General features: G+C 42.9%; 1 protein-coding gene across 1 annotated transcript; it reads right to left on the bottom strand.

Annotated features, from left to right (window-relative positions):
* Positions 1–3242: 3242 nt before the first annotated feature.
* Positions 3243–4805, bottom strand: EAE97_011805 (uncharacterized protein; the record flags this gene model as incomplete). Its single annotated transcript, XM_038882319.1, has 1 exon — positions 3243–4805. The coding sequence occupies one exon, from the start codon at positions 4803–4805 to the stop codon at positions 3243–3245; it is 1563 nt and encodes a 520-aa protein (XP_038726811.1).
* Positions 4806–12541: the final 7736 nt, after the last annotated feature.

The raw sequence follows: 12541 nt of genomic DNA, 5'->3' as shown, positions 1-12541 counted from the left end.
CCCGGATGGCTAGTTTGGGTAGTTTCGACCGAGTCGCAACACCTTGTGTTTCGCTGTGCCTCTTGGGTAGTTATGTTACTTGGCGTGGGTCTTAGGTGGGCAGTCAAGCGCTGCGCTTTGCTTCGGATTAGGCTGAGAAATTAAGCGCCACGACCCCGCATGCACATGTTTGTCTCGATTTCGAGTCAAGTTTGGCGTCAAAGGAAAGTTGTATTTATTATATTCCTGTTTTATGCGAGTTGATTTTGATATCAATGAAACCAGATCTTCTCCTTTGTATTTCTCTCAAAATCCACAAGTTGAGTGATAATTTCGAGATAAAAATCCTATTCGTCACCTTTTCCGATGTTACTGTCCATCCTTATTCCCTGCCTGCTCTAAAGAGCTTCTCAATACTACCTCGAACTCTCCACCCACACCTTATGCACCACCCCTTGTCTTTACTCAGCAGCCCAAAGTTGGGGTCTCAATTTACCATATCATTACACCTTTCTTGCCTCGCTTCCGTGCTCGCATGCTCACATCTGCAGAGTTGGCGCATGCTGCAGGCTTTGAAGCACACCCTCCTTCTTATCAATACAGCCACCATGCCACCACAGCCGTTGAAGAAGTTTAGCGTGTGGACATTTTCACGGGAAATCTATCTTGAAATGGAAAATAAAGAAAACAAGGTTTTCTCTCCTCATGATTGGAAATTGCATATCCGGATGATGTTCCTGGGCTCAAATTTAAATGCGCCTCATTGTTGCATATCTGTACAACCGCCACCGTCCATTCACTCCGCTTTTCTTCATGAAAATCCTTTTCTCGCTTACCTACTTGACTGCTGGCTTCTCATCTGCATTTGCAGTACCTTGGCTTGTCCGCCCTTCTTTTCATAAGATGTAGCTCGGCTAGATTTTTCATTTTTACCAATTGTTGGTAATGGTAACATTTTCAAATGAGTCAAATATGTAACTTCAAGACTCTGTATCTTAATCATTTCTTCTCCAACCCTAAACACTCAAATCAATTTATGCCCCTGCCAAGTGCCAAGTTTACATACCGTGTGCATATACTGCATGCATACCACCCTCCCGAGATATATCCACGAGTAGGTAAATGTTAATTTCAATCTCATGGGACTGTTGGGGCAGAATCAAACGGCAGACTTAATCGGATATGCGTGCAGCATATCATGCGGATCGGATTCCTATCTCTCCGTCCCTGACATCTAGGATCTGCAGACAAGCAATGGGGTGTGGCCTAGATTCATCTTTCTACGGAGTTGAGAGATGCAGGGTATGTGCTATGTAGAGAGCCTTAGAATGGAGCGTCACCTCGTTTATGGGACGTGGGTGTACGATTATGCTTGTCTATGTTTGTGTTTGTGTACGTACGCAGCCGGTTTTAGGCTCTTTACATACCACGGAAGCAAGTGACGCTCACCGAAGGGTGAGATTCGGTGACGAAATGCTGATCCGATTGATAGAACTTGATAAGTACTCGGCCGGGACCAAGTAGCCGTCCGAAGATTTGGGGGGAAAATAGAGGAGGTCAGATGAGATGAGATGAGACAAGATCAAACTTAACTTCATTTCTTGGGCCTCTTGTCTCATCTCATCTCATACACGGTCGAATCGTGGATTACCAGAGTTTTGGATCGAGGGGCAGAGAGAGTAGTAAAACAATAACTAAATTATACCTAGATTTAAAAATAACTCCCCTCCACTTTCTTTCGTCTTCTCCTCTTTCTGTTCTCTTCCTATCCAGTACGTTATGTAAGATCTTACAATTCCACGTTACAAACATGCATACATAGGTACAAACACCAGCAACCACGCCGCGAACTTCTGCATGACAATATCCATATATTCGTTATCCTACCTAGGTACCTTTCATTCATTCATCCCGTCATCCATCCAATAAAACAGATAGGTTCATCTTCCCCTCTCTCCTCTCCCCCGTCACCCATCCACATCCACATGCATCCCCTTTTCTCCCCTTCCCCTCTCACCCCATGAAGAAAAACATGCATACAAAATACACAACACACAACCTACCAATATTACCCACCATTCACCATCCTCCATCCATCATCCAACCCCCACAACCCAACCACGCACCCCTCAAACACAAGCAAGCAAACCTACAGTAGTACCATTATAAAATTTGCTTATACCATGATCATTCATGACATGGTGTATATACCCACCTATATACATATATACCTAAATATACACATGCAGGAGACACAGAATAAATGAACCACTCTGTCGGGACCAAATCGTATCAAATGGAACACCCTCCCATCCCATGTTACATTTTATTACTTCAAGTAAGTCTTACAACAATTTTTTCATTCATTCATTCATTCTTTTACTGATTAATTCATTTTTAAATCTTTAAAAATATATTTCTCCCACAAAGGATTATTTTATTTTATTTTATTCCATTCTACTTCCGCACAGTACAGTACACATCCCACTCTCCCCCTAATCCCCTCCCATCCTTTCCCTCCCATTCTCCAACCCCCACCACCCCAAACTCAAGTACTAGGCTCCCTGCTCCCTCCCTCTCTTCCCCCACTCCATTCCGCACAATCAACTCACTCGAGTTCTGGTATCATTTGCATAGGTAGGTATCTACAACGCACACATGTATGAATTTGGGGGTTCTCTTCTTTGCTTCATCTCATCTCACCACATCTGCTCAACTCATGTCAATTATGCTATCACAGACCCTAGACCAAATTGTTCAAATTGATATCTTCTTGTTCCTCTGAATTTATGTGAATCTGGATATATAATGTAATGTAATACAAAGTAGAATGAGTCGATGATATCCCATCTAATCTTCTCATCTCATACCCTCTCTTCTCCTCTCCTCTCCTCTTCAGAAACCACGAAAGAGAAGTAGGTAGCCAATGTAAACTCCATAGCAATGCAATGTAATGTAACGTTCAACCATCCAGACAACGAACAAACCACCGAGCCATACCCCTTTGCTTATTCCATTCATTACGAAAAAAAGCCTGATTGTTCATCTAAAATTGTACAGAGAAGAAAAAGAATAGATGAAAACTATGTATGCTGCAATAAATCGAAACCAAAAAAACGAAAGTATGGGATATCATTCCTGAAAAGCAAAACTCCACTCATACCTAACGCCATTATTGACTGACCCCCCCCCCGACCTCTCCTTTCCTGTAATTTTGCACGCCAGATATTCATGCCCCTGATACCATCCATACCCCTCTCCCTTTAGATCATAAATTTCCGATCCAAGACACTTATGGCTCTTCGATCTTCCCTTTCATTACACCCAAGTCCCGCGGCAGAAATTCCTGCGTTTAATTGTCCGATTTCTGATGCCCCATTCGCAACACCCGAAGCTTTCTTTTCCTCATCTATCTTTGATTCAACCTTGCCATTTTGTCTTGGACTAGTTGAGCCGGGTCTGGAAGTATTGCCACTGTTCGATTTGTTATCCTCCAGAACACATGCTGAATCGGTATTATGAACAAGACTCGAGATGGATGGTTTTGTTTGGGCCTCTGATTTACTAATTCCACTTGGTGTTCCATTTGGAGAATTGGCTGATTGTTCATGGAGACTCTTTGGTGTGCGAGCCGGGGAGATTGTCGCCTGCCTTGGTGGAGTAGTTGTTCTTTGAACCCCGTTGGGTCCGATATTAACTGGTGGAAGTGGCGGCGCTTGGGCCAATCTTGGATCAATCATTCCACTTGTTTGTAACGCTCTTTGCGCCATCAGTGCATGCTGTTCAGCTTGTATTCTAGCATGTTCAGCTTGAGGACTGGGACGATAGGCTGGGTGGTGTGGCGGAGGAGCACTGTTTTGATAATTGTGTGGGGGCGGTGGTGGCAAAGAAGAGTTTGAGAGAGGTGGTGGAGGTCGATCATATACTGTTGGTTGTGGTGGACAATGTGCCATCATGCCAGGAGCATGACTAGGATGGTGATGAGGACTATACTGGTGAGATTGGTAAGGGGATGTATGTGGAGGTCCCGGTGCCATGTGATAAGGGGAAGGATGCATTGACCCAGGTGGTGGCGGAGGAAGCTGTGATGAATACATCTGTTGAGGATGATATGGGGGAGTAGAAACCGGCGATGGTGGCCATGGGCCATATCCCGAAGGATACCCATATGAAACTCGATGTTGAGATTGATGCACATGTGGGTGTGGCTGTTGCATATAAGGACCTTGTTGCATTGGCGCTCTGGTGATAGCTGGACCCTGAGCTTCATGAACTGTGGATTCTGGATACATGCCCTTTTCAGGGACAATTCGCTGAAGTTGTGGATCACTTGTAGGCTGTGGAAGCTCGGGAGCATTTGGATGATGTCGCGAGAAGTAGTAGCTGATTAAATGAAGATGATGCCCAGTCGAAGTCGTGATACTGAATGATTGTTTCATTAACCCATCAGGTTTGTACCTGTACCCGTCTGGTCCATCTCCGTCCATATCTTGATCGTCGTCGCTACCCTTTCCACTGTCCGGTGTCTTTCCTGCCATTCTCCGTGCTGGCGGTGGTACAAATTGACCACCTCCTCTCTTTCCTTCCATCTCCCGATATGTTAAAAAGCTCCCCGAGACTCTGCTTGCGCTCCATGATTTCCCATCAGTCCATCTTCGCATTCCAGCTTCCCTTTCATCCCAAACAAATACTGATCCAGCCTTTATTGATTGTCTTTCCTTCTCCGATAGTCTCCTTTGTACTCGAGGTAATAGACCAAGTCGGCAGGCTTCGAATAACTTAATCGCATCCGCAGGAGTGCGTACATGTCCGTGGTAGGTCTCCATGGAGAAGTATGGATTAAGTAATTGATTATCGATAGTGTGCGTAGGTAGGTGAAGTAAGTTATGGTAGATCAACTCTCCTCAATGTTAAATTGTGCTAGGGCTATCCAAATCAATTAGTCGTGAATTTCGAGATTTATCCTCTCGTGTTTCTGTTCTTGATGAAGTTACGCGGCTTAGTTTCTTGGCAGATTCTCGGACGTCAGATATGGAAGCTTGTGCAGTTAGGACAGTCGGCACATTAATGTTCTTGACGTTTTGAAATCGAGGTGGGTAGGTTATTTGTTGATCGATTCAATCTTGACCCTTGACGTAAATCTCCAAAAAGTGAAGGTATTGTCGAGTGTATTCTTGATGGTGAGACGTTTGATGAAAGAGGTTCTTCTACCGATCTTCTTTTCGCTTCAGATGAATTGTTAGTCAAATATTCGAAATCTTTTTTTGGCTCACTCCAAAATAAAATGCAAGACGGAAGTCGACGCGAACATGAGACAAGTTGACGCACAAGGTGACAGAAGCTTAAACTAAAGCTTCACAGACTTTACGCTTATTCTTGCTCCGGAAAAGAAAAAAAAGTAAAGAAATAAATAGATTTTGACTTGTGGAACTTGTGGAGAAGGGTTTTTAGTCGGTCGTAGAGTTTTGAACACGGCTCGAGCTTGCACTTGAGCTTAATCTTTTTTTTTGCTTCTTTCAAGATCAATTCTGATACAAAACGGTCCACGACAAAAATAGAATGACAATTGTACGAGAAACATTGAATGTGTGGATTTGCGAGGATTTTGAAGGGGTCCGCAATTATCCTTTCCTCGCGCATTGAATTGATACGAGTGTTTGAATATGTTGAGATGACATATCTTTTACTCCTGCAAATACTTTGAGGAATGAAGAGGGTTTGGAAGAAACAGATAATTTCTCTGTCAAGCAGAGGATTCAAATATGTGTTTGGTGTGTAATGAATGAATGAATGAATGTGAAGGTTGGATTTGGTATTGATTGGATGGGATTGAACGGGAATGAATGGGATTGGAAATGTTTCTCAATTTCGATGATGATAGAAGAGACAATGATGTAACTGATGTGTGTTTGTCTCTCCTACCGAGGAACGAGGAACGAATAACGGGAGAGCGAGGTGGAAGATATGAAGGTATCTAGGTGCACAACCGCAAAGGTAGGTACACCATCTGCAATATTCGAATACCCGGATACTTTCTATTCTTCTCTTCTCTTCTCTTCTCTTTCCTTCTCGTCTAGTCTCGCCTCTTCTCATCCTCTCTTCTCGAAAAAGGGGGAAGATGATTGAACAATATGAAAGATGTGTATGAAACATGCGTGTGTATATGTATGTGTATATGTATATGTCTGTAGTCGAGGAAAGATTATCGTACATACCTGATGTAATGAAGAAAAGTGTTTTAAACGTGCCGAACAGCTGACTTATATCTTGACAACTTCGACTTGAAGAATGATACAGTTACAGTTCGAGGAGTTGACGTTGACGGATCGAAGTTGATATGACTATAGCTCACTAAAATATTAAAGTACAGCTAGCTGGTATGGAGGTGAAAGTTTATCGACCGTTGAATCTCGCGTTTTTCGGTCGGAAAGTTATTCAAGGAGGAAGAGATGAAAAGGAAGAAGAGGAATAAGAATCAAGCTTTCTTTCTATCTTTCTATCTTTCCCTCGGTGCCGTACCAATCCCTTGGTTTTGTTCGTGAAAAGTGCCGCGCGATATGAAAATGGATGAGTACGTCGGCATAAGTTGATAACCCGTTTTCGGGTGGAGAAGATAGGCAGGTTCAAGGGTTTAGGGTTTTGGGGCCTTTAAGGAGTTTATGTATGATCCAATTGATCGAGATTATGGATTGAATGGATTATGGTGCAGCGTAAGCCCTCAAAACTAGTTCGGATACTAAATGGACTCAGAGAAGTCCGGTAGATGGATAGATATAAAATAGTCGCAGTCGAAGTCGTGCGTAGACGTATTCTTAGTCTTGGTTTTAGTCTTGGTCTTGGTCTTGGTCTTGGTCTTGGTCTTGGTCTACCAGGTAATGCATACTCCTGTAACTTGTAAGAAGATCAGATGGGAGTGGACGGAATTTGGAAAAGACAAGCATGCATGCCAATAACTCGTAATATAAACGCCCGTCTCTTTTAGAGTAAATAAGGTAAAAGAATACTCCGTCCTGTCGATTGTATAGCACATACAAAGGCAAGATGACCCAGTCACCAACAATGCTCAATATCTTGTAGCAAATGAGAATCCCAGGATCCCAGCAGAATCTATAAGTATAAAAGAAGGTTCGCCGGTCGGTGGGTGAAAATCTTACTCTGTAGATTAAGTTTGGAATGGGTATCCATTCAGTCTGAAGCTCAAAGCTGTAATGTTCATTTGGATCTTCCAAACTAAACTCGATGGAGCAGTATGGACGGGCATACGAGCATGGTAGTTGAACGAGTATGTGGACTTTCTTAGTTTCCAGGGGTATAAATGCTTTGTCCTGAAGTGGGGTACATTCGATATGCTTGGTTACTTCACAATTAGAAAACGTACTAACTAGGAAGTATCAAACACGTTATGCTACTTCTTTGAGTAAGATCCGTATCAAATGCCAGAAGTTATACCTTTTTACGATGTTCTCTCTATTCGGTCTCGCGTGGGAATGTGTCTAAAGCTTGTTGATACCTCAAAGTTGTCTATTTTCTGTTACTCGTATTCGAATGCCTTGGTCTTTCTTGCTGGCTGAACCTTGGCAATACCAAGTTGAGCAGCAGAGACGAATATACAAATAGAACTGCACGGAGTAGCTGAAGCGATATCAAACAAATACTAGGTATAGAAGTGTGTCTAACCTGGATTGCAACCAACTGCCGATATTCGATCTTCCTGCCCCGACGCTCCCCCTTCATTTGCTTCTAGGTTTATACTCAGCGTAAGATACATACATAATTGCATGCAACATGTATGATCTCCCCAAGCAATCGCAATTTACAAGAGAAAGAATTTTGATCTTGGAAGTGCGAATAGAATTTCTTGGCTGACTAGCCCAATGTCTGATTAGGCAACAAAATGGATGTGGAGATCTGATCTGCCTTAAGCTTTCCTTGTTCCTTGCAAACAAACAAGCAATAAAAGTCTTGTCTACGGGATATTACCTTAGTTAGGTCTAAAGGCATTCGTAACCTCTTTAAACTAATCTTTATTTCGAATAAACTTACTTGGCTTCCATGAAAACTTAATGAGCTTCTATGATAGAACGCCAATGCACTAAACTTTGTTTCGATATCATTCAGAGTTCTGGATTTTGATGTTTTACGACCGTATGCGTATTTGTAAGTAGTTAGTCATCTAGTTAGGAGATATTCACTAGCACCCGTTGTCCTCCAATCCATTTCATCAACGAACACTCATCTATATCTTGACCGGGACCGACAACACAATCCATCTTCTTTAGGTCATTCTTTACAAGTTTAACCTTGGTAATAAGGATAAATGATGAGGGTCCTGGATTCGTAAGCTTAGTGGATTCAAGGAAAGCATTTCGGATTAGGACCATTAGTCTCCATCAGCCACACAAAAGCATGATTAGCTGACTACGACTGTTGGACCAACTGTTATGTATCATACCGAGTACAATGTGAATATCATCAAACCTGAAGGATCAAGAAGGTAACTGTAGGAGCGTAAATGAAAAAGCTTATGTTTCTTCAAGGCTCTCCAGATTCGGCAATTGAAAAGGGGGCTGAAGGCTGGCCGAGTATATGAATCGCAAACATTATTGCTTTACAGCCAGTCATTTGTTGGGGGTGAAGTTTCGAAAATCATCACATCACCAACTTCAAGACCATTTTATCCCACATCCCCACAATCATCCACCACACTGCTACACTGATCATCGAATCCCATAATCTTGGCTTACCATTCCCGCCAAACAACCAACAAAAGGCCAAATCACAAAACCACCTACCAAATGTTTGCTCTCATATTCTGTACTCCGTACACCTCGGGGCCAAGTCCATCAGTCTCCACACCATGCACATCACTGCCCGGTGCAGTCAGCACATCAAACAGCAATATACCGGCCGCATAAGAACACAACAATACACAAAAGCAAGCAGCGCCTCATCAAAGTGAGTTTTTGCTCACCGGCATCTCTTCCCTTTCTTTGGCCCCCAAAATTCTTGTTTGAGATGATCCAAACGCCTGTAACCTATGTCAGCATTCCAAAAGTATCTTATTTTATACCCCTCCAATCTTCTCGCGTGAGAGGCCAAGGCAAGGTAATGACAGCACAAATTTGATCCAGGCAGTCGGTAACTTTCTCACGACACGATACGATGCGCATAGCTAGCATCGCATTGCATATAGCCTTACCGTGCAGACACGAGAAACAGCCGCGAGCACGAGTGGGCAGGCGAGAAACGGGATGGCCTCATTTTTCATCTCCGGATGAGATTTCGGGAGTGACATCGAGATGTAATGTAACTGTTTAAGATCTTTTCTCGACTTGGGGGTTCTTCCAATTTTCCTTTCACGGTAGCACATTTTCACCCTCAATACATACAGATAGTACCTTGGTGACACACCTTCGTGAGGAAGCACAAACACAACATCGACCAGGATCAACACAGCCGCCATCACGAATCCTACGAACGGAGTACATACGGGAGTGTAAACGCAATCTGGTTCACTTTAATCAAGCCATTTTATGTTATCACCCAATTCCTAAACTCATTTTACACATATTTTCTTCGAAAATGAACGGCATGCCTTATCCGTTCCTTATCCGTTCCTTCGCCCCATTCTACGAGAAGATTCACACGCGGCTCCAGACTGAAAATTTCTTCCCCCTCATCTTTGATCTATTTCATAACCTTATTGCGTACTCTGTCTACTCAACTCCCGATTGGAAATTAAGTCAACTCATCGGTCCCGAAGTGCCTCTCTAATCGGACCCATCGGACTTTATACACAATACTGGAGTATGTATGTATGTATATATACGCACACATAGAAACCTATTCCCTTCTTCCTCTTCCAAAGTCTAATTGACTGCCGAATACAGTGGATCTCCCCCAAGCCTTTGTCCCAATCCTCAAATTCCCAATTCGTTTCACGCCGCGAAACATTGCGAGGCACGCGTAGGAAGGTAGGTAATTAAATCTCCGCTTTAATATATAAATATGGAGTACATACAGATTAAAAAAATACACATCGTAATGAAGCTTAAAAGCTTACGCTTACTCTTAAGTTGACTCTTGAACCCTATTTTTCGTTTCTTTTCTTTAGCTTTGCGTATTTGTCTGTCATGCTGTTGGCGTCAGTCAGCTTTGACGCGGACTGCATGGGATTGGTCGCTTCGGTACGGGGAGGATTGGAGGGATGGCGTATGTATGTGTATGTACCTATGTACAGTAAGCTGGTAGGCAAGTGGACAAGCAGGTGGGAAATGAGAGGGAATGGATTCGACGAATAGAAAGATGGATAGATTTATTTGAGTACCATCTATTTCTTACATCATGCTATACTCGTCGATCTTCGGGTAGTGCAGAGTATAAGTTTCCATTCACAGACACTTCCTACAATCATAATCATATAAATGGATCTATAGATAGCAGCTTTCTGAAAATCCAGATTCAGACCCAACACACTTCGGGTCCCTATCTATCTATCTATTTTCAGTTCGATCAACACCGAAGTTTTTGCATCGGGATGAACTTCGGTGTATTGTATTTTGTTGTATTATGCAATATCTTACCTGCTTTCCTCCACAGCATACAAGTAACAGACAGACAGCATGATGGCAGATTCACAATCTTGTGATCTGAAGACTTCTCCCACGGCGGCCGTCCACCTCAACGAAGAAACTGCCTATCTCCGATGGAGTAATACCTCCGAAAATAAATGAAAAACGAGGCCATATACCGATATAATATACCCCCCATCCACGCCCTCATCATAAACATCATACACATACCTAGTAGTATATCCGTTCACCCAGTCACTTCATATCACACCAGGATCTGTTCATCCGAAGCATAAGGCTCAGAAGACCGACGGCATAAGTCCGGGTATCTTGCTATATTCACAACCCTACTGTTTGAGAGGACCTGGGAACCAGGAAGTGTATGTAGTTAGTCATGGGAGGTAAACTGTTCAACACATCATCTGACAACCTTATACTGACTAGTCCCCATCCCCATCTCTCATTCATGATTCATCATCAGAGTGACGATGCCGGTAATCAAGTAAATGCAATAGACGCATGATGAAACAAATCGGATGGATTCTCTTCACCGGTCCCGAAACTCTATGTGGGAAATAGGGTTTGGGAGTGCGGAATGCAATGGAATGATATGTATACATATGTAGGTTAGGTTAGGTTATTGGACGTGCGTATGTAGAATGATGATGATTTGATGATTTGATAGATGGATGGATGGATTGACGCAGGAGCTAACTAAAAGTATAAAGAGACGTAATCATACTCGTGGTTATTTTAGGGTTAGAGTATGGGATTGTGGTATCTGATTGATGGTTGATGGTTGATGGTTGAGCTATCTATCCATTTATTGATTTCTTTATTGATTTCTTTCTTTCTTACCTTCCTCCTTTCTCAGTAAATGCATTTTGATATTGCCATATATATTCTAGACAGAGAAATCGAACTCGTGTCTACCGGTTTTCAACTGTGTAACCACACTATTGAATTTAGATTGAGGCTCAAGAGCGACGGGTGAGGTAACTTTTAAGCTTAGTACGTACGTATGTACTACAGTAGCGGTAGGAGGAGGTGATGCTTACTAAAAGATTTTCTTAATAATTGGGGTATGGAGTTCGATGAGATTTTGCTATTCTCTTTATCAAAACATATTAAACATGGATTAAATTATCTAAATCATCCTTTCGATCTCTGTTTCAAAAGATTCTCTGCTTGGAATGTCACTCTCGCTCACGCAATTTCAATTTTTCCATTTTCTCTCTCTCTCTCCCGACCGACTTCCGAGTCTCCCCCCCCCGCTCAAGACAAAATCCGCATGGAATTATGATCAAAATTCAGAGAAAAAAATTGAAGGGGCTCATCCACACCCCCCTCATCCATATTCCAAACCTTCCACGCAAGCCTCTCCACTCTCCCCATCAAAGGCGTTTTCTCACTTTTCTTGGTTTACGCTTGGCGCCCTCTTCTTCGTATTGTGAGTGGATTCCTTCAGCCGTCAAAGTTTAAGCATGTTTTTTAGTAAAGGAAAATAAAGTGCTCAGGGTGTCGATCCGGGTCGGCTACGATGATTCATAAAGCCAATGAGATCGAGTGGGATGACGGGGAGTTAACTGGTCAGCACCGGAATCTTCCTTTCTGGTGAGTAGCACGAGAGGGGCTCTAGGCTGCTTTGGGAGTGGTGGGATTGTGGAGCGATGTTGGTATGATGTGCTCGTATATAAATGTGAATATTGGTGTCAGTGGTGGTGGTGGTTAGATGAGGGTAAATGGCGAACGGATGAGGATTGATGCTTACTAGGTACTTTCGCGCACATACACATTTATACTCTCTCGTATACGGAGGACGTCCATCCGTAGACTTCTTCGTCCATGCAGACCCATTTCCTACATATATGCTCTTCTCACCAACCCAGCCAACTTTCACGGTGGCAATCAGTCCCCGTTCTAGAATCTCCTCATTCCATAACCCATCAACCCATATTCCCTCCACAGTGTTCGCACCAAGCAAACCCAAG

The sequence above is a fragment of the Botrytis byssoidea genome, assembly GCF_014898295.1.
Source record: "Botrytis byssoidea strain MUCL 94 chromosome Unknown BBYS_042, whole genome shotgun sequence".
NCBI lineage: Eukaryota > Fungi > Ascomycota > Leotiomycetes > Helotiales > Sclerotiniaceae > Botrytis > Botrytis byssoidea.
Note: the sequence above shows the minus strand (reverse complement) of the source record. Positions and strands in the feature narration are given on the sequence as shown.